The 23,438-nt window shown below is 38.6% G+C and overlaps 1 protein-coding gene across 4 annotated transcripts; it reads right to left on the reverse strand.

Annotated features, from left to right (window-relative positions):
- Positions 1-392: 392 nt before the first annotated feature.
- LOC102086168 (pancreatic lipase-related protein 2) lies at positions 393-19,032 on the reverse strand. Of its 4 annotated transcripts, none has more exons than XM_065066914.1 (14): positions 18,784-19,032; positions 18,080-18,177; positions 17,853-17,904; positions 16,293-16,408; positions 14,010-14,135; positions 13,015-13,149; positions 11,983-12,091; positions 10,724-10,843; positions 10,512-10,634; positions 8,085-8,200; positions 6,449-6,578; positions 5,435-5,546; positions 3,487-3,643; positions 393-2,695 (listed from the first exon to the last, which is right to left on the reverse strand). In XM_065066914.1, exons 2-14 carry the CDS (start codon positions 18,137-18,139, stop codon positions 2,483-2,485), a joined length of 1,569 nt encoding a protein of 522 aa, XP_064922986.1. In that variant the 5' UTR covers positions 18,140-18,177; positions 18,784-19,032; the 3' UTR covers positions 393-2,482. The 4 variants fall into 4 exon arrangements, with proteins under 4 accessions (XP_064922986.1, XP_064922985.1, XP_064922988.1 ...); XM_065066913.1 differs by having other exon boundaries at positions 16,293-16,447; positions 18,784-19,031; XM_065066916.1 differs by lacking the exon at positions 18,080-18,177 and having other exon boundaries at positions 18,784-19,031.
- Positions 19,033-23,438: the final 4,406 nt, after the last annotated feature.

Here is a 23,438-nt window from a genome sequence, read left to right on the forward strand (position 1 = left end):
TACCTTGTTGTGAGGATAGGAAAGAATTACCTGTTCCAGTTTTTGTCAAAGGCAGATTGTCTTGTGAAATATCGAACCCTCACAGTGTTTGGACTGGCACCATTGATACAAAGTGATAGTATCCAAAGGTTTCATACAAGTATTGATTTTTATTTTTAAACACAGAAGGAAACAGGAGGAAGATTATTTGCCACCAGCAACAGGGAGCTGCTGTCGATGTGCTGGGTGGTGGTGGTGGTGTTGTATTTCACCTTGAGCTCTTAAAAGTAAACGTCTCACTCTGTCTACAGAAGTATTAGCATAGAACTGCAGTGCTGATGTTTACTATACGAAAGAATGAAAATTAACTCAAAAACAGTATATGGCAAAAATGCAAAACGGGACAACATAAGGGAAAGAAATTAGTGCAATCTTTTATTTTTAGCTGAAGTGACTGGGTGCAAAAATCGATATTTTTAAGTGATCTAATGAGCTGGACCAGCCCATATGAGCTGCTATGTTTTGTCAGAATGCTGTTGAAATCAATAGGTTAAAATGAAACAAAATGAAAGCTTGTATTTTTTTTAAAGTAAGAGTGATTTATTATTCATTAAAAAATCAAATTAATATTTAGAACTCCAGAAGTGGCACACCAGGCATGGGAGGCAGGAAGAGATGGTCTATAAAGAAGTTTTGAGTTCAACAGGACATTGCATCTGTCTTGTGAGAAGCGATGGCCCGGATTGCACTGCTCACACTGCTGTCTCATATCATCAAATCCGATGATCCAACCAGGACCTGGCTCTGCTGAACGCTTTTTCCTGACCCCGAGGAAAAAATATTTACAATTCTTTTGTCTTAGTTCCTGACTGTAAGAAAGGGAAAATAACTCTTCCTTTCCCCCTCCCTGAGTCTCCTTTATTTGTGCAACTCTGGGGCAAAGAGCCATGCCTGATTTATGGAGGATATTTAATATGATATAATTATGAGATACAGATATTTCCTAAATGTGTATAAGTACCTTGGGGGTTGTTTGTACTTCCCCTGTGTAGCATAGAACAGAGGAGTCCCTACACACTCAAGAAGGGGTCTTGCCAAAGGAGTTTCCTTAAGGGGTAGAGGAGGATGAGTTCCCTGCTCGGGATGGTTTCTGGGTCCTATTTCGCATGGGTGGAGTTGCTGAGGGTACCGAAGCGGTGAGTCTGAGGAGTTAGAGAGCTGATTTGTCAACTTTGCTGCAAACCTCCCAAGCAAGCTCCTCTGGCAAACTTCATAAGAGGTGACTGGATTCTGACATCTCAAAATTATTGCTGCGTAATTTGAAACACACCTGTTCATCACTCGCATTTAGCCTTGTGTAATGCATCTCATTAGAATCTTGTGGTAAACCTCACTGGAAGTATTCTAGAATAGCAAGTTGTTAGGATGGGACAGAACGGAATTGCCCAACATGATTCACACACAGGGTTTCTGAGGTCAAATGATAAACTTCACATTAGATTGAAAAATTAGCTGTATATCTTAGTGCACAGTGGGCAATTAAAACTGCAAGGAATTTTTTTTGTGGAGCTTGTACTGAAACAAAACCAGTCTTATCTTATTTTTGCTGATGCTGATAACTTCTAGTAGTCTGTTTTTATTAACCAGTATAATCAAAAAGCTGCCAAATTTGGGAGGAACAATGCTATATAGTAATGTAAACAATGCAGCTCAGGTGTGAGTTCAGTGGCTTCAGAAAGGCAAGGCAGAGGTGGAAAACTCAGCTGCACTGGTAAAGAGAAAATAGTTACTTTGAAGGCTGCCAGGAAGTTGAGCATCCTCAATAGTGCAACATAGTTTTGATAAGTATGATGCCTGTTTCAGGTATAGAGAGAATCCCAGGCCACCAGTGTTCAGCAGAGCTGAAGAGACCACATCAACCAGTACTTCCCCAGGAAAAAGGCAATAGTCAAATATTTTCCTGTGCATGGCCTGTACTGCTTGACACACAGTGAGCTTTGGTGGTGGAGTTTCTCAGGGTATACTGTACAATTCAGTACACAGTCCCAGCTCCCAGCAGTCTTTGGATGTGCTGCTAAAATACTGTTTGACTGGGATCTTCAACGAGGAAGAACATGTCAGGCAATGCCGTTCAAGTTCAGATTATTTTTAAAATTATTCCTTGGACTCCTGACAGAATCAGATGCTCCTGAAAACGTCAAAGTGTCCTTTTTTGTGAACAAGTAAGCAGGCACTATTAAAGAATTTGGCTGTCTGTCCCCCTTTTTTATATCCCACCCTTTTTTTTTTATCTTATTTTTCTTCTTTCTTTTTTCTTTGTCGTTGTTGTTTCTTTTTGGGTGCTCCTCCTAAGGTAATTATGTTTTGAAGGAGAACTGGCTGGAACCTTTTTTTCTGTTTTAGTATTTTTCCCCTTGAAATATAATCCCGCTGCATGAGTGTGCTACTAGTAAAATACTTGTTAGCTGTCATTGTAACTGGAATTCACGGAAGTGTAACTTCTCTATATGGATAAAAGCTGATAAGACCAATTTGGAAGCAGAGCTTTTGTAGAGAGCTGGGCGAGTGTTTCCTGTTGCTGGTGGAAGAACTGTGCTCTTGCAGATGCTGAGGGTTGCCACAGTGGATAAGCATAACGTTCCTCTCCAAGCCTCAGCAAAGCTCCAGGGTTTGCCACGTGCTCGGCCGCACGGTCCCACGGCCACAGAACACGGACCTGGTGAGGGAGGAAGAGTTTAAGGAAACATTCTTTAGTTCAATGGAGCATTTTCTAAGCAGCAGTGCAAGACAGATCAATATAAATCCTATTTTTATCTCATGTTAGGTCAAAGCATGAATTCTAGTAGACTGAGAACATAAAGTATGCGTTATCAATTTTTTTTTAAAAGAATTACTAGTTAGTGACTAATTATTAAATGTTAAGATGTTTGTCTTTATGCTCAGGCTCCGTTAACATTTTAATTTGGACCAGGAGTGAGCTTTTGAAGGGAATCTCTCACTCCATTTTCCCCACTAACCACAGTTTACATGACAGTGTGGTGTGGGGGCACATCAGCTGGATTCATTTTGATTGAAACTAAAGCAAGGGCTGTGCTCCAAAAGGGTGTAACTAATGTACTGCACATGCCCACAGGCGCCCAGTTCATGGGGTCAGGTTGGAGTCAGCCTAAAACACCCTGCCAAGGCAAGGGCACAGTTTCACCATGCAGAGTCGTTTTTGATGTGCTGCAATTTAGAAGGAAAACTTGTACCTTTCTTGCAAGCGCAGGGTTACACCCCCTTAGAAATTGAGATTTGTTATCTCTGTTCCTTGAGGAAGTCTGGCTGCAGTGCTGAGCTGGTGGGAGTGACTGGAGTCAGCCAAACACCCAGGTACTGCTGTGAAGTTTGGATTAGGCTCTTATTTTTAATACTTAAACCCACTTGCTTTAAGGGGCACGCAAAGATTCTTTTTCCTTTTTTCCCCAGACCCACAGAATAGCACACCATTAGACTGCATACTCACACATTTCCATTTTCCCCAGATATTATTGTGACTTTCTCAGCTCCCATGTAGCCTCTGTGACCTACGTGCTTTTTCCAGAGAAACTCAACTTTTGAAATGTTCCCAGAAACTTCTGTATCAATATAGTTCAAGTATGTGGTGCCTGGTTTGAAAGTTCCCCTGTCAAAAGAAAAGCACAGAAGTGATACTATGTGTTGTCTACAAATGAGGAAAAAAATGCTACAGTTTAGGTAGAAAGAGAGATGAGGTGATGGGATGCTATGTGAGTTGAAGCTTTGAAAACTATAGTTATAATTTTTTTTTGGAGGTTAGGCAAAATTTTAGCTCAGAACGTGTTATTGGAGAATATGTTCCTTGGGGAATGCAGAAATGCAGAGGGCTCTTGATGCAGACACTCATGTAGATCTGAGGCTTTTAGCTCAGGCAGCAGGGGATCATGTCTGCGGTCCAAAACCACCAAGTTTTGTCCTCTCTGCTGAGTAGCTATTCAAGCCATGTGGCAAAATCTTATCTAAAGTCCTTGGACCTTAGGTTTTTGGGGTTTTTTGTACATAAAATATATATGTATTTTGGACAAAGATTGTAATGGGCTACAATTAAGGGAAGATTAAAAAAAAACAAACCAAACAAAAAAACCCACCAAACCAAAACCACATAAGAAGTATACATATGCACTTTTCATTCAACCTTTTTTTAACGATTGGGAAGGATCATTTCATTGACATTTTGGTTGATTTCTTCCTCCAAATCAGTATGGCATTGTTTTGCTTTCGGTGAAGCTGTGGTGGTGTTGAGGCTAACCTCATCTCTGTGTGATTCATCCTGAATAGCTGGAGGAAGTTCCGAGGACTAAGTATCTTCTTTTTTTCTGTGGTGCAGTTGCCAGAAAGGAAAGTTGGTGAAAGCCACAGAGTGTCTGTATTAACCCTACTCAAGAAAGCTGAGAAAACATAATTCCTACTTATACAGGGAGGTAATTCTGGATCCCGTTACATGCTTTCAGCCCATCAACCCAATGGATGGGCTTGTTGGGACCTAAGGAGGAGATAGCTACTCAGAGAAATATATAGAAATATGCAAATGACTTAGTTTCTTAGATTTCTGTGCCCTTCAGGATGATAACACTAGTTTAGTTAGCCCAGCCTTTGTTAGTATTACCATGGGTTTATCCTAGTCTTTTGTTGTTGTTGGTAAACGGTATCTGTCTTCAAGCAAGTGCACGTCAAAAAGTTCTCTTAGTGTTTCTGCTTGCTTTCAACCACAAAGAAAGTTGAAAATTATAGTTTACATTCCTGCCTTCTGCGGTATCAGGGTTCATTATAACAGAATGCACATTACAGTGTGACGTTAACATAGAAATTACCTGCAGGTGTTTCGCTACAGTAGTGTATTTGCAACCAAAGGTAACCCAGGTAAAAACCTATAACAGGGCTGTGGTTAAACACAGCAGAGGGTGGTTTTGCAGTATTTAAATTGTGATCTTGACAAGGTTCAGTTTATGAGATCTGAATTCACATCTACTCGAAAAAGCCAGGTTGAGGGGACAGGAATCCCACACTTCAGCACAGCTCATAAACAAGCTGCAACTGTCTTATATATTCCCTTGAGGAGGGAATGATTAAATGACCATACATCACACAGCTCTTGGTCTTCTCAGAGAAGATCACCAAATTATGTTTGAGCCCAGCAGTAGCCACAGAGCTTTTTGCTGTTGCCCACTTTGATGTTAACCATCATCCTCAGAAAAGAAAATACAGAGCAGGAGACCAGCAAGCAGATTTTGACCACAATTTGTAGCACAGGTGACTTCAACCACTTAACAGCTACTTGTATCACCAGTGTAAATCACAGATCACATAGAGCGAGATGAGACATGTACAAATACTTGTGTATAAATTCAACATGATAACAATGATAAGGCCATTTTTTCAACAGACATGTTAAGCTTACTTGTCAATTGTATATTCTTTCCTGATTCCATTAGTTCCAGTCAAGGCTACATCTATATTTCCCTTCATGATTTCTGTTGCAGATACTCTGACATGTATCTCTTTTCTCCAGCCTTTGAAAATAAAAATAAATAGATTATGGTTGTAAGGAGATTCCTTTACTAACGGTTAAACTCCTCATATGTTTCAATGTCTTTCAGGTAGAAGATCGCACAAATGTGCTTATAAGCAAACAAAATGTCACTCTTTATTAAGGCAAATGCTAGTTCTGTGTGATTCTAGTAGCATTGATTTCCTTGACAAGTGGCCTAAGTCAGCAGTTTGTGGATGTTGAAATGAGAGTACTCATTCAGATTTAAGAAAGTACAAGTTTGTATATACTTAATTTTTTAGATTTTTGTTCTTCTAGAATGTGAAATTAGTTTTGTTTGTTTGTTCTTGATTTTACTTTCATACTTTAATGCCTAGTGAATAACGACCTCCAAGACTCTCTCTTTATTGCCCTGGCAGTCATCACATGTAATAGATTACATTTTATATATGAATTTTCTTCTTTCCTAGTTCTGTGGTTGCTTCTATGTTAATCACAATTAAAACTATGCTTATTACTACCTGCCATTTTAACTTGATGAAATTTTCAAAAATACACTGAAATCATCTAGTTTTATAATTTTTCATCATTAACAATCTAAGTTTTTCATTTGGAATTTTGAACTTTCAGCACAACATTCCTTCCACCTTCAGCCTGATAGAATTTTTTGAGCTATCATCTGATTTAAAAAAAAATACAACAGGGTCTCTAGGTCAGAGATCAGCATCAGCTGAGCTGTTTCTATGATTATCTCAGCCTTTCCCAGATAACTCTTGTACTGCATATCCCTAACACACCTGAAACTCTGCATTTTATACTGTGTTCCACTCATTAGCTCCAGCTGCTCTCTGTAGAAGTGAAAGATATCTGTTCACACATAATTCATTGCCAGTTCAGAATTCACCACCCAAAAGAAGCACTTACGAGCATATGGAGGGCAGGCCCCTGTGTTCAAATAAATCTTTTGCTCTTCTTTTTCAGTTTTATTTGAAAACCTATCAGCATAATGACCCATCAGTGGGCATCCTTCCTTTGGACATGGGAAGCACTTGCCCTGGGGAAAAATAACAGTGTGTGTTACAAGATGTTTTAATCTCACTTCTTAAATTTTAAGAAATTAGGGTTTTTTTTCTTTTTCCTAGCTTTTTTTTGAAAGGGTACTTGCTTCTGAGTTCAGATCATACCTTCAGCATTTATCAGTATGGTGAAAAAAGGAGCTGAGATGGTCAGTCAGCTTATTTCTTCTGGTTGAAAATCAGAGATAAACAGGTTGGAAATTTGGCCTCATATCTCACAATTTTGCAGAGACTATAAGCAAATACCTTAATGCATGTTTTACCTTACTGCCTGATCCATAAAATACAGGTAATATATCCATTTTTCATAGGTCCATTGAAAAGTTGTCTGCTAATTATTATAGGCTGGGTAACCATATTTGCAAGGAGGTCTGGCTGGATATCAGACTTGTATAGTACATATATTTAAGCTTAGGAATACTGAAGTTTCTGGGGGTCTCACTTTGGGATGTGTTCGGTCTGTTTTTCAGCCTTTACTCCCATGCAGAACCTTAATGAAATTAATCTATCTACACAGAGCAAACGTTCAGATCAAGGCTTTGACATCCACTAAAACAAAAAGCCAAAAAAGTGTGCATATTTTCATTGAAAGTGATTTAGTTGCAGTTGGAAAAAATAGTGTTGTTATATTTAGATTACTGTTGGTATTTAGAAGGTTCTATAAGAACTAGCATTTGTGGATCAGGCTATTTGGGTGTCAGGCAAATAAAAGGCTAAATGATCATCATCACTTGTTTATTATGACATTGAAAAAAACTTTCCCTTGCATCACTAAATTGCACAAGCTTTAGGTTTTCAAGTCCTGAATTACAGACTTCCAAGTTACATGGACACATTGCTACAAACATTAACAACTTATCTGCAGTATTGTAATTGTTTGTTTTGGGAGTATGTGGAAATAAATTCAGACTTGTCTTCCTTCTTGACCAGTCCTCAGTTGCTTTGCCAGAATTAGTCCACTAGAAGTCCAGCCATGAGAAGCACGAAACACCAGGACAGGATGGCACCTCTTGCTTGTGTCACCCAAGGGTTGTGTGAGCAATTCTGTGCTGTAGAAATAGCTCCCCTGAAAATGTTTATTGTTTATAACGATGTTTTATGATTTCTGAAATCCAGAGTCTGGCCTCTTGATGATGGGTTCAACCAGCTTTAGATGGAAATCCTTCAAGCAGACTTGGTGTCCCTTACTACTGACCTATGCAAAAGGTGAACCCAGCCAGTGCCTTTCATTACCCTCTTACTCAACTCTTCATCTCTCCCTTCATAACTCTTTTTGGTGGTTATATTTACTGCCTTATTTTCATTTTTTGGAGTTTGCTGCTTTGGTGTTTTGCCTATTTTTTGAGTGTGGTCTGCATGAGGGCAGTCAGTGGGTCTGCACAGACTCCCTGTATCCTGGATCTAGCATATAGAAGTTGTCCCAGAAAATACTAAGAGAAAGGCAGGGCTATAATCCCTCAGATAAATATGTACCCAAAACTTACCAATACAAAAGCTCGATATGTTTTGCACTGATACCCAACAAATCCATTGGGAGTGACAATACTCTCAGCATAATAGCGGAGACTTCTTTTATGTCCACATGCAATAGACCGATATTCTGGGGAAAAAGCCCAAGTAAAAAAGATTAAAGCTACATAGTAACATAAAGACTATGTCAAAACACTTGTGGGTCCTTTTGCTCAAAAGCATTTATACATACAGTGAAGTCTCAGATTTAAAAAAAGTTGTAAGTGTGAATTATTTGATTTTATAGTAAAACATGTACTTATGGCTATGTATATTTTTTTGATAGGAAAGAGCAAAGTTCTTCTGCGTGCCTTGTGCTCATGCTGAAGTTCACAGGTGTGGAGATGCACCAAGGTGGACCTTGTTCAGCCTCCTGTCCTGCTGTGTGTACTTAACTGCTCTTATTTTAGCATGAGGACCAAGGAGGATTCGGGAGAACTTGCCTTTGATATTTCAAATACTGGAATAATTCATAGCTACAGTGTTTGAAAAGCATATAGTAGTTACTATGAGTTAGTTTTCATTTGCTTACCATTATTACAACATAGTGTTTTGTAAAAACATAGTTTCTACTCATTTCTAGGATTAAAGATAATTGTAGTAATTATTTCAACTTCAGTGGCTTTCAGTGTTTTTAAGCTCTAGAAAATCTGTGGTCATTTGACAGTGGTGATTCTGTGAAATGCTCTGAAAAGCAAGATGTTTGCCAGTGTGTCCTTGATTTTGTCAGAAATATTTGAAACAAGTACATTTTCCCATCAGAATGATATTTATAAGCAGTCAGTGCAGGAAAGAAGAAAGTGCTATTTCGGTTATATTTACAGGTCCCTAGTAACAAGTGCTGTCATCTTTGGCTCTGAAGTCTCTCCATTATCAGAGTACAATATACCAAAGGTAGGTTGTATAAAAATAGGCTTTGCTCTGCTTCAGCATGTGTCAGGGCTCACCTAATCACAGGGGACGTCTTGGAGGGACTGAAGTGATTAGAAGCTGGCAGAGTTTATAGTGAAATTAGAATTTCACCTGCTGTTCATATATATGCGTCTTAAAGACAGTAGTTGTTATTGATGAGGTGGCACACATTGTTCTTTATTAAAAAAAAAAAAAAAGAAGTATAGCAAAATACCTCTGAAAAGTATTTCTGTCTGTTTTTCTTGAAAATAATCTCCATCAATAAGGCTTCTTGAGTATTTTTTCTTTATAATTCCTTCTTCAAATCTAATTCAGAAGGGTCTGTGATTTCAACTTTAAAAATCTCAGCTTTTACTGTTGGCTTGCTTTGTGCTAGTTCCAAATTCACCTAACATCTATATAATGGGAACATAATACTCTTCTGACTACTGCATCAAAAGCTGAAGAAAGAAGTTACTAAGTAGCATTTCTAAAGCACTCCATAAATAAAAGCACTACATAAATGTAAATATTATCAAACAGAAGAGATACGCACAAAGGAAGGTTTAAACAAAAGGCAGGAGTTGAGGCCTCAATTTTTGGGAGCTGTATGAATGACTGACTCCATCAGCTCACGTTCAATAGAGCTGAGCTTCTTCTCCACAAAACATGGCAAACAGCCACGTGAAATGTCTGTGGATTTATTTTTTTCTAAAAATGAATACATTTTCATGGAGCCTGATTGGAAAGTGTTTTACTTCCAAGTGACTTTGTGCACAGCCAGCTTTCAGCCCTCTTTGTTACTGAGTTCTCCAACCAGTTCTAAGACAGAGCATCTTTGAAAGCCAATCGCTTAACTAGTGGTAGGGATTTCAAAATGTTCAGCTGTGAATAACAGATATTCTTATTTTTGTAGGTTAGGCACAGAAGACAGGATTTTGGGGACCTATTGTACTGGATCCCAGGGTAATTCTGATTAACCGCCCCACTTTCTTTGAAGAAGATAAACTGTCAGTGCAGCAGTCATTTTATCATCTTCTACATTCTTAACCTTGTGCTGTTCCCTTTGAAGACACTAAAGCTGTTAATGGCATGGATGAGTAAGTCTAACCCCAGTAATACTGGGACTGATGTCTTCCTAGGGACAAGGGAAGCTTAGATTTTAATATACTAACTTTTGGATTATCCTTGAATGAAATTTTACTGGTCCTTCATGTGTGGAATTCCCACTGAGGTCAGTCTGTCATCACAGGTTGTTATAACAGGTTGTGATGAACAAGTCTGTATGCTTTAAATGAAGTTTCCATCTGGAATTTGCCTTGGTTAGTGTATAAAAGAACTGGAGGGTATTTCACAGGCCGCTTTAAATCTTCTATTTTTGAGCATTGTCTTTGTGTTCCAAATCTCAACTATATAAATAATATATACCTTCAAAAGGCTTTTACCTTAGCCTGGCCTGTATTTCTAACTGTAGCTTATAATGAGGTATTACTTCTTTAAAATACATTTACCTCTCATTAGGTCATTGATATCCCGAGTTGCAGGAGGTACACGAAGCTGCTTGCATCCTGGCATCTTCTTCCCTCCATTTGGGTAAAAATCCAGGTGGCCACAGGTCTGAAGAATCCCTGGAGCTGAAATGTAAGATGAATTGAGGCTGATTATTCTCTGACATGCTGTTGCCATCCCCTATGTTGGTGTTAACCTTTGTGTGAAAACTTACCAAAGTCAAAGAACAGATGACCAGCATGAGTATGAATTATATCAACAAATTTTGCATCTGAAGGATCCAGCCTAACCATTGTGGGAGTATACTGGAAAAGGGGCCCAGCTGGATCCAAACCTAAATAAATGGAGATAAGTCTGATTGAGTAAATAATACTGTATGTCATTACATGCAATATGTGTACATTGTATGTCATTGCATTTCTACCTTTACTCTATGTATGAACATCCATTTTGTGGTCCATGACAACCAGCAAAACAAGCAGGGTTCTATAGAAAGATGGCTAGAGGCAATGCAGTGCAGTAAAAGGGTGGTGTCTCTTGGGGAACAATGGCTTTTGGGGGACAATGTTATAAGAAGTAGTTTGGGGGTTTTTCTGCATGTTAGTGAATGATATGCTACTGTGTAGATTTGTCTGAGGATTTTATTTGGCTAAAGATCTATTTTTGTTTCCAAAAGTGTTTGGTTAAAACTGTTACCCCTTTTCTGCAGTGTCAGTGAGCTCTCTTTGGGGCTGAAACAAGACAGTTCTGACCCCATTTTCTCTGAATAGCTTCTGTGACTTCTTACTGTGTACACAGCTTAGTAAAAGCAACGTCTGTGCAGAGAAAAGAACTGACTGGAGGGGGAAGGAAAAGAGAAAATAGCCTTTAAAAAAAGTGATGTCTGAGTGTGTCATGATGCTGTGTCTCTGTGTAGCTATGCAACTAAAAGCTTTCTGCCTTCTCAGGGTGTCCATGGCTATTTACTGTCTCTTCCTGACATACTAGATCTAGGGTTTTTACGTTTTTGTTTCAGATTTTCAATCTTCTGAACAGCTGAAAAGTCATGTTAGAGTCGGCTTTTAAAACCAAATATGAAAATGAGTTGCTAATGTTTTGCAAGTCTGTTATTCCACATCTAATACAATATTTTGTTCCTGTTCTTTTATATCATTAAAAATCATAACCAAGTGCTCCCTGGGACTTGTGACCAGTGAAAATTGGTCTCTATTTAGCCACAGTTGGGACAGTTAAGCCTTTCTGATCTGTCGCAGCTGAGCCTTTCTCAGGGCTACGAATGTTGACATGTGAATTACATGGCATGTAACAGGACATGGCTTCATTTGTGTGCCGTCATGCCAGCTGTATACTGTTAACTGTGACCAATCAGTCCACTGCAGTCTGTACTGTGTGGTTATAAGGCAGCAGTGATTCTTCAGTTCTCTTAAGCTGCACAAAAATGTAAAGTCTCATCAGCTGGAATAACCTCAGTACCTGTTATCCTTCCAATGCCGGGTTTCCTTCTCCCTGCCTCCCCAGCGGCGTGTGCTCCAAGACTATGGCCAATGAAATGAATGTTGGCAGGGGAGTAGCCATAATCTTTCTGTGAAGATGTATGGAAAGGAAAAGAAAACAAAACCAAAAAAAGTGTTAAGTGGGGGATACAAGCCTGTGGAACTGCATCATAGCCCCATGCTGAGAGGACATGATGGCGGGAGGTGGAGGGGAGTGCCTCAGGTAGGAAGTTTCTATTGCAGATGGTGGGATCTGTACTAAAAGAGGACCAGGTCCCAACTCATCCCATCCCCTCTTGTATCATGTCTGCAGAAGGGAGTAACCTCTATCAGGAATTGTCCCTCATGGCACAAAAGAAGGAAAAGGGAATTTCTGCACATAGCTTCTCTGCGTTTGTGCTGATTCCTTATCCAAAAGGTGCCTCACCCCTGAATCTGTCTATCCAGTCAGGTTAACAGTCTGTGGTGGAGTTTTCAGTGTCTTTGCTGGCAGCAAACCCTGTGTGTGAATCAAGCAGCTGTCCTGCCATGGAGATGCTCCACCAGGCAGGTCCTGCAGGATGGGGAGGACCACGCCAGGAGTGCTGCAGGAAGCCTGATGCTGGTGGCTGCAGAAGAGTCACTTCTCTGTGCTGTGACTTTGTTCTTGCAGGATGCAGTGTGCGTGACCTGCAGATGAATGTTTTAACCATATTGGCTCTCGATTGCTTCTCTTTACCAATTTTTCTGGACAGTCTCTAATCTGATGTCTTAGCCAGTAAAAAGCCAATTGTGAGCAAAACTTTCAGAAACTGTGGCCTGTAAGCCTTTAGGGACCTGTGTATCTGTGGTCTGACACTGAAGTCACTATTTCCATTTGTGCAGGATTAGAGACTTTATGACGTTTTCAGCTGTGTTGTTGAGTACCTCTCTATTCCTGACTCTCTTACGTCAAACCTAAAGGTGCCACCCTGAACGCAGCCTTTACCATACAAACTATGTGCTGGCGTTCATGTTCCACAGGTATTTTTACCTCAAGAAAGTTCACCAGATAGACCAGCTCAGCCCCCACAATGCGGACGTTGTTAGCGGCTGTGGTGTACAAGCCACTGGAGCCACCTGTCCAGTCAGCCAAAATGCAGTTCACATCTTCAGTGAGAAGCATCAGCTGGTGGAAAATACAAAACCAGAATGAAACAGGCCTTAATAACTATTATGGTGGGGTATATGCAAATAAAGTTTTGTTTTGCTGTAGCTGAGGACTCACTTTTTTAATGTGACTGGTAAAGACACATCTTTCGTGTCTTAATTCCTACTAATACTGAAGAATGAACACAAGGAGGCAGAGTGGAGGCAGTGATTTGAACGCTGTAGCAAGACACAGTAGCCTGCTTCAGATCTGTTTTCCATTCCAGATGCCCTGGTCAGCTTTAGGGTGTCAGCTTATTTTAATGACAGTACGCCAGTTAGAAAAAGAGCACAGTGTGACCTCTTTTTTATTATCTAAGCTTATTATTATATTACCAATATTTATATGCTTAGGTCATCTGAAATGATTCACAAATCTGTGTTCATGTGCTTGAATTTTTCATCCACAACGTTCATATATTTTAACTAAAATATTCTATTTATAGACTTCTGGCAATGGAACAAAACAATTATGTTTTTGAAATGTGCCTAAATAAAATGAAAACAATCTGCTGAACAAAGCATTTTGTTTTTATTAGATCAAATGCCTCACTCAAATTGAAGTGTTTATTTTGACCTTTTGCTGAGGTGAGAAAAGTGACTTTTTTTTCCCCCCTTTATTATTGCCAAGGAATTGAAAAATCAGTTCATTATAGCTTTCCCTGTGGAGGTGAATGCAGCAAAAGGGCACTTAACAGAAGGCTGAATTGTGCTATATTCCCCTGAATTAGCAAGAGAACAGAGGTGTAAATTTTATGTGGGGATTTTAAGGCAGTTAATGGGGGGAAGTGGATATTTGCAATTTCAAACACAAGTGAAGTGACAGTAGTTGTACCATACCCTGCACATATTTGCTATCCAGGGGAGGTCCGGTCCAGCAAGGTGGCCGTGTATGATAAAGCGAGTTTTCCTGTGTGGTCGGAAATTTGTAGTTTTTATAGTTGAAGGATTTGTAGCAGAAATTTTCTGTATTAAAACCAAAAATAAATAAATAACCAACAACCAGCACAACAAGACTGTGACTGCTCTTGCCTGTGTACATTTTGATTCAGGGTCCCAGTGGTTAAGGCACAATTCTGGACTCTGAAGAGATGGGTCTTGTTCCTCACTCTTAAACTGTCTTGCTGGAGGATATCAATTAGTTGCTTCAACAAATTATTCACTGCCTCTAGTTAATCAAACTCATGATATTCGTATCCTTTGCACAATGCTTTAAGATCTGCTGATACAACATGCCATGTAAATACAAGATTTTATCAAACAACCATGGAGATAGAAAGATAGAAGCTTCTGCAAGGTATTATGTGGTTGACTTGGAATTCATGCCTATTTTTCTTTCTTTTTTCTTTGAAGATAAGACCTTCATCATTAAGCTTGTTTATATTTTATCCTAAATATATTTGAAACAGCATGAGAAAGCACACCAAGCTTACAACAGCAGAGGCTGGAGGCATTTTAAGGCATTATTTTCTTTTGAAAAAGTCTGAATACTGCGTTGTTTTAAGAATTAGTTCTTATTTTTTTGTTGTGGTTTCATAAGCTTAAAAGGAGATGCCATGCACTAGTTAGCATATATCTCACCTTCGGTGAAAAACTGATTAAATTTAAAACCTTATAGGCACTCTCAGCTAGGGATGTCAGACTTGTTTTGATGTGCCTCAAACAGGAGAAATCATTGAACATCTCTGTTTGTGACTGCCATTTATATATGTATATGTATAAAATAAACTTTTTTCATGTAATGTAAGCCAACAACAGCAACAAATTGTACACCTCACCTCATATTTATTGGCTTCATTTTTCTTGTCCAAGGAGCAAGAAAAATGAAGCCAGTTAACACTTTCTGACGGTCATTTCTTTCACCAGACAAGTCCATGGCTCCACAAAACTGCTTCATGCTATGGACGAGCCCAGCCCAGACACTTCCAAGACCTCCAGCATCCTGCTGGGAGCTTTCCCCAGTACTTGCTTGGTCCTCAGAGGAAAGGGCTGACTCACTGCAGGTGTCTTCAGTGTGTTCCCATCTGATCCACTTAGCTCCCTTTAGCTACTTCCATTTGTTCCTCTGCCACAGTCCAGAGCTTTCTCGTGCTGCAAATACTTTGCAGACATTGTAGGTAACTGCACCTTTTTACTTCTTTTCTTCCATACAGCTCCAGAGTCTGCTGGCTCTGTGCTTCTCTACCTGATGTGTTTTCATGAGGGACAACAGGATTCAGATCTCTGTAAGAGAAGCCTCCAGGCTTTCTCCATGCTATATCTTACCAAATCGTTTTATTTAGCTTTTTAGTTTGCATTTTCCCTAAGTCCTATTCTTCAAAAAACTGTTTAATATTTGGTTGTGTGTTTCTTTTTTTCTTTCTTTTTTAATTTAATCCCCATTTCATTCTCTTTTAGGTCGTTTCCTTCTTTTTCCATATATGGTTTCATTTTTTCCTTCATTTTTTTTCTTTAATCTCCAGTTTCCCTTTTTAAGCTTTCCTTTAACTTTTCATCCTGTTTTCCTTTCCTTGTCTGGTGAAAACACACACTTGCTCTCCTAATCTCCACTCTTAACTATCTGCTTGCTCTTGGGGCTCAGTGTTGGCCACCACATAAGCAGAGCCTCTAAGGGCAACTGCCTGTAGTTCAGATGACCGAATAATCACATGTATGAACAACATTCCTGGGTTGTGTATATGGGCCTGAAACTTGTTTTTAATCTGGAGGCACACAGGAACCAAAACTGAGCTATCTTTTTCTATTGTCTTCCCTACCTCTGGCTTCATAAAGCTAAACCTGAAACTGAATTTGGGTCATTTACTTTATATATATAAAATATATATATTAAAAAAAATATAAATATATATTTATAAAAAAAATATCTGAAATATCTCAGATGACCTGTGTTAGAAGGCTGCGATTACTATGTTGTAAATATACCTGGCTCATCAGAAAGCTGAAAGGAGGAAAAATAAATGAGGTGGAAGAAAGTTAGAATGGACTGTTCTTGGAGTCTGTAATGTAGAACTGGGGCTTTTCCTGGGAGACTTGTGAGCAAAAACACAGGTGAAAAAAACCTGTATGGATAATTTGTTGAATGTGTAGTATACCATCAGTTATTAAAACAAAGCGGTTTCTTACTTGATAGTTAATGATGTTGTCTTTAGTGAAAAGGAAGAAACTGGTGTTCACATCTTCTGGAGAGCTGGGCAAGCCTGCCAGTTGTCTCCCTGGGATCCCAGACCAAGGAGGAATATCTGTAAAGCATCCAAGCCTTTCATAGCAAACTTGCCTTCCTGGAGTACGCAAAGAAAAATGTCAGTGTTCTGGCAACATAGCAGGTTAGGCTGCTACCACTTTCCAAGAAGCTGGCAGAATAGTGTTTGTACCAGGGAAGCAGAAAATGGCTGTTTCAGATTAGGATGGCAAATGTGTTCATTTTTCACTAAAGGGCTCAGGTATGCTCCTGTGCCTTGTGCATGTAGCAGGGACTTGAACTTCAAGCCCAATTCCTGTTGCAAACATAGGGTAAAGCTCAGTTTGGTGAACTCACGACTTATTTTGTTAAACATATTTTTGGTCATCAGAAAAAGACAACAAAATCTTGATCCTTTATGGATCCAGAGAACAAAACAGCTTTTGCTCCCAGAGCAGAGCAGCCCTTCAAATTAACACTAATACTCCAGGGATTATCTAAATTATCGTTTGTTGTGCAACGATTCATGAAGGAGTAAAACAAAACCAAAATGTTAAAACAGCTACCTCTGGTTTTGCCACAATGTACATTAAATATCTCCCATATTTTTTTTAACACCATGAGATTTTAGTGGAAGCAATGAAGTAGAATTTGAGTGGAAATCTAGAGGAAAGCACAGCCTCAGGAAGTGTGCTCTGTGACTGAAGGACTAGAGTTTCCCAATTTCTGTTGTTGCTTTAATACAGTAATGGTGAAAATATGACATATGGGTGTTGCTGTTAAATAGCCTTACCAACTATTATATCACAATGATTGCAAAATTCCATATAAGTTTTATTGCTATTAAAAATATACTGAAAAAATGAGAAACGGGTTTTACCCAGAGTAGGTGGCAGATTCGTACATCATGACACTCTGACTTCTCTATTCATTACTCTAAGAAACCCAGTGGTAAAGTGATATATACTGGAAATACATCTAGAGAAAGAGAAGATTTAATTGTGGAGTTATAGCTAGAGACTCTGCAAGTGTTGCAGTGATTTCACAGGGGTGTTTACTCCGATACAAGCAATCATTTGGATTGTGGATTTTTGTTCCTCTCTGCACTTTCTGTCCCTGTTGAATTATTCTTTCCTATGAGTAAAAAGGTGTTTTGGACCAGGAGTATTTTCACATTCTGCGCATAGAGCTGTGAAGAGTATGTGCCTAGGCTGGCATTACAAGTGTTGTACCTACCAAAAATGTTTTTTAGAATCAGTTACTATATAAAAATACCTTTCTAATTCCCATTCTGTTTGCTACCTGAGGTACCTGCAAAAACATCTACAGAATTAAATAGGAATAGGTTAAATGTGGGAAAGATATGGGGTAACTCAGTGTTCGTAACAAAGAATTGTGTTAAATCTGTTCCAAAGCACATTCTTTTTCTAAAACACAGATATTCTAATGTAAGCTGCACACACTAATTGTTACTGTTTATAGGTTTTATCAGTTATGCGTCTCACCTCTGGCTGCATTGAGAAGAAGAAGAAGAGTGGTGATCCATACTACAAACATCTAAAACAGGTAAGAACAAAATTCAAATATAATTAAAAATGGAACCTGAAATTCACCTAAGGGTTTCCCTGACCCGTTAAAAGTCTCAGTAGCCATAGGATTACTTTAGTTATTTACTAAGTTGGATCCAAAAGAAACAATATTTCCTTAAAGAAGCAAAGCTTCAAGAAAATACCTTTGGCATTCTTTCTGTTCGCCCTGGAGATTTGGCATAAGTAGGCTGCCTTCTAAACATCTCTTGAAGATTTTCCTCCTGACCTTGACAAACGGAAGCTTTTGCAAACAAATGAAATTCTTAAAGGATTTGCAACAACGTATTTTTACAGAGTGAAGTTTCTTCTAGCATTTAGTAGAAAAGTTATTCATAGAACTGCTGTTCAGTGATTGTATTTAAAAGTATCTAGGAAAAAAACATAATTTGTGTTTCTCAATCATATAGATAGGCTTGAAAACTCATTTTTATCATTGCTATCAGCCATATATGCTTATCAGCCCTGATCTGCTTGATCACTCAATCACCAGCTGATAAGTAAGCATTGGAGAAAATGGACTAGTCATTTACTTCGAGGTGAAGTAGGGAAAGCCTTTTAAGTGCAGTCTCACTGGTACTACTGGTAACTTACCTTCAAAGGGAAGAAGATCATTCTTAGAAAACCCTAATATCAGGCCCTACTCCTCCAGTGAGTCCTGCACAGTCCTCTGAAGTCCATAATACACTGTCAGGAGCAAAGAGTTCATTCCCTGTGAAACTCACTGCAGGGTCAAGCGTGTCCTGCCTCCATCTCCTCTCCTCCAGCCACTCACCAAATACCCCACACCTTATCACGATAAACCTTATTTCAGTTCCTTAGATGTTAGCTCCAGTGAATCCCATTTTACCTTGGCAAAGCTCCTAGCAAGTTCTTTGGGTCCACCTCTCAGATGATTGCACCAAGCCTTGCAGAAGTCCTCTGAAGAGCCTGGAAGGAAGCAGGACAGCACTTTGTCTGCCCTCTGAGGACATGTGGCGGAGGGACGCTCACCCCACTGCTGATCTTCAGCACTTGGGTTCCCAGCTGCATCTGTGACTTTGTTGGTTAGTGCCAAAAGAGATCTTCTGTCAGGTATGCTTCATCTGAGATAACACGAACCAGGTCAGACAAGTTGCTGCATGACTCCACCTGTTTAAATGCAAAGTGTCAAATAGGGTGTTATTTTCATCCATTGGTAATTATTTTTAAAGCCAAAAAGTACAGGGAAGTGTGATGTAAATACTGAACAAACATGCAGCCTTTCAGGATCAGGAACAAGGCTCTTGCCATTGTCTGGGCTGCTTGTTTCTGTGTGATGCTGAGCTGGGATTCAAGTGACTTCGCATCAAACCAGACAGCAAAATCATCCTTCCTGGAGCTGATCCCTGCCTTAAATAATTTACAGTCTTAAGCAAAATTTTCAAATTTTTGTTTGATAGTTAAGTCTACTGTTACAACATCAAGACATAAACAAGGTGTTTTGGGATGAGCTAGCATGTATGTTTGCAAGGTTTAAGCTGTTACCTGCAAAAAGGGTAGAAAGAAGAGAGAAGGATGAAAAATTGTATAAAAATTTAATTGATTAGTCATCTGTAATTTTTTCTTCTTTGAGTTCTCTGATCTGTAATTTTGTTAGTGGATGAATTACCTGAGTTCTTTGAAAAGGTGACATAAATGCTTTTCAACAGGGGGAATAGTTTCTTGGGCAGACTGTTACCACATCCAAACATCACTAATTGAATCTTCATAATTAAATCATACTAATTGTGGTAATTTTAGTTTTTAGTGTTTTGATAATGATGTCTTTTCACTTTGTACTGTATTGTTGTCATACTATTATGTTAGCATTTCTGATTAGGCTTTCCTTGAAATCTGTGTTCCTGTATTGTAGGTCTTTCCAATGTAGATGATTCTATGTAGATCCAAATGAGAAACTTGCATCTCAACATTTCAATGTTAAACCCTTTAAGTACATTGAGTAACTCTTGGCACCTCCTAAGCCAAGGATGTACAGAAAGGGGAGACTCCTTTTGGGTATAAACTCTTCCGCTGGTTGATGACTTATCTCACATCTAGCACATGCAAGGATGAACTTGGTTAAAGTGACTTTTAAGAGTGCTAGGTACAAAACTCATTGGTTTTGTTTGTGTGTTTTCTTAGCTAGCCTTGAAAGCTTAATTTCTTCAGATGCAGATTGTAGAAGCAAATAGATCTTCCATCTCTGTGTTCCAGAAACGTAGCAGAAAATTAGGAAGGAGGGTTAGTACGTAGGTGAGGGAGTTTGTACTTTTCATTTCTTCAGGACTAAGTCCAGTAAAGTGTTGAATTCTTCACATTAAAATGATTTTGAGTTATCTTCTGCTCACATAATTAAAGACCTTTGTTAGGGTGCAAATTGGTCAGTTAACCAGTCAGCGACAGAATTTAGCAAACCAAAGTCCTGACCATGTGTTCAGAAGAAATGGTTAACAGAAGCACACACATAAAAATCTTCTTCAAAGTTATCCTAGGTCATCCTGGCCAGAACTGGATTCAGTGATAGCTAATGGGTGCTCAGAACTATGATACTACAGCATATGCTCAGATCTGGTGATCAGGAGCTCAGAGAGTGAAGTTTCTGGACAGGGACCTACCGACCTACCTATCTCTGCATGTTGTGGGCAGTGTAATTCAGTTTTGGGTAGTGTATGCATAATTTTTGTTATAAATAGTAACGATAATGTAAAGGTCTCATTTTCCAGCACATCAGTTGTAAGGCCCTGCCTGAGGATAACACTTCTGAATAAAAAAACCTTAGATACCAGCAAGTATTCTTCTATTTTTTTTCCAGTCTGTTTGTCTGCTGAAATAGATGTGAAGAGATCCAGCGTCTAATGCTTTTATTTATGCCAGTCTCAATGGGAACACTCATAGAATAAAATACTTCTTAGCTAAAGAAAGAACACCAAATGTTAAGTTCTACTTGCTTTCCATTTTAATACCATTTAAATGGACAGCTGTTACATGATTTATTAATACCTCCCATGGAAGACCATGTCTTTTTCCTGTACTTCTTGAGGTGAGCCTGGAGATTTAATGAGATTTGATCTGTAATGCTCCTGACCACGTATGGTCTCAGAAATTAAAATAGAGTGAAGAAGCCATTTGAGAGTATTTACTCCTACCTGCTCTCCTCATAGCAATTACGTGCGTAATTAGTCATCCTTCATTCACTGGGATAGCTGAGTAGGTCTGAAAGATCCCACTACCATACTACGAACTTATTTAATTCAGTGTCAGTTTAACGCTTCTGAAGATCCATATCCTGTCAACGTAAGATAGCAGAGATAAACACCCTCTTTCAGCCATATTCCATAACACCAACATTAGATTGGAAAAAAATGGGGGAAAACCAACATTTTCATAGTGCTTAAGTCTGATAAAATATCCCTCTCCTTGGAACAGTTTAGAGGAGAAAAGCCTTCAAGTAATATTAGTGAGTTAAGGCTTTCAAGCTTGAAGATGTATTTTATTATGGTCACATAATAATGGCACAATTGCTATTAACCATCTGGTTAGTAATAGATTATGCTTGTCTCTAGAGCAGCTACATGCAGACTGTAAGAATCTCAGCTGCATATTCGAAACAGATACAGTAGGTCAGAGTCACTGATTGAATTCAAGAGAGTTAGACTGATTTACACCAGGTAAGATCTGGAATTTGTGCCTTAAAACAACAAAATCAATTTATTCCTGTGGTTATGTCTTAGTTTGTATCAAACAGAATTTCAGGTGAGTTGGTTTTCAGAATTTCTGTGATAAAACACTCTTGTGCTTGATGCATATTCTGAGGACAGCATTGAATTTAAAAGTACAAAATAAGGAACAGAAGAATGTGTTAAAACAGAAAAATTTCAATCTCCAGCAAGGTATTTTAAGGCCTATGGACACTATGTGTGTTCCTCTAAACTTCAAGATGTAAATTAGTTAACTACAGTGCAAAAACAAATGAAAGAAATAAGTAAATATTTGGACTTTTTCCTAAGCAATTACCATTTCTTTCTCTCTCTCATCAGCCATCTAGCATGAAATGATTGCTTTTGTACTTTTGAAAAGTTAGAAATTATTTTAAGGCAATTAAATACCATATAATATGGATTTCACAGATTAATGAGAGAGCATGGAATAAAGAGTCTAATCACTGCTGTTTTACACAGCCCTATAGAAGGCTGTGGCAAATGAATTGTAATTGTTCATGATGAATTTGGTTATATGATTTAAAGATTACTTGAAGTGATGGGATAGAAAATCTGCCTGAAGGCCTTTGATTTTATATTTCTGAATTCTAAAGCTAGTAGTTATTAGTAAAATGGGAAGCCATCCTTTATGAGGTAATTGGGACAAAGCCCTATCTGATAGCATTATTAATGAAATGCAGTGCACCTTTAGAAGCACTATATGTATTTTTATAGATATATCAGTTGCTGCTTCTGTCTGAAATTAAAGAAGACATTTATTATTAAAAAGGTAATATCAGCTTGCAGGGTGGCTGAATTATTTTCTATATATTGATAAAATCATTTTATGTATTTATTTGGGAAAGATAATACTAGAGATAGACACATTCTACAAATTCTAGTCCCTCGCCAGATTTCCTCTGTATTTCAGTCTTAATCAGGTTTTTAATATCTTCATATCTCATTTTTCTCAAGCCGTTAAATGACTGTAATTGTCAGAGCAGAACACTCCGTGTTTAAAAATGGGTTATAAAGTCAATAGAATGATTTTAATTTATGCAAGCTATTAGCTGCTCTTAAATAAAAACACCTAATAAAATAATTAAGTGACTTCGTATTGGGCCTTTGATGTGATATGTGCCTGGTTTCTGTGGGTTTGGTTGTTATGTTGCAAGTGCTGCTTCTGTTCCGTCACATTTCCTTTAACTTCAGTTGAGTACAGGAGGTTTCTGTCAAGGTGCTGTTATGTCTGAGTCACTATCTTTAGGTTCTTAACTAATTGTGGTGTGGTAACTCACGTAATGGTTTAATACAACTGCGTATTGTTTTTATAGTATCCTCTACGCTTGCAGCCTGAGCACGGCTTTGAGTTTGTCGCTGATCTGTGTCTTGTCTGGAGGGGACGTTTGGATTTGGAGCTGTGCACATAAGGCACATGGTGATCTATAGATGTTTTCCTCAGGAGGACCCATGGAAGGGGCTGATATAAGGAGCAGCAGTTCATGGATGCTTCCTGAGGTCTGCTTGGCGCCTCTCATGGGCTGTTCCACTCCCTGTACTAAGGGGTGATTTACACCTTTTATCATATTTGCTTGTGATACAAAAATTCCTGTAAACAGAAAGGCTTCTTTATTTTGCTTTTGAATACTACTGTTTCTTCAGGCAGTTTGGTTTTCAGTGTAATTTGAGAATGCTGTCAGATTTTTATTGATTTGTGGGCCACTACTGGAATTAAATAAGGTTTTAATAAAAGCACTACCTTGGCCCTTACCTGTTTTCTGAAAGTCCCTCAATACTCGTTAGAGAG

This window comes from Columba livia, chromosome 6 (genome assembly GCF_036013475.1).
Source record: "Columba livia isolate bColLiv1 breed racing homer chromosome 6, bColLiv1.pat.W.v2, whole genome shotgun sequence".
NCBI classification, from domain to species: Eukaryota; Metazoa; Chordata; class Aves; order Columbiformes; family Columbidae; genus Columba; species Columba livia.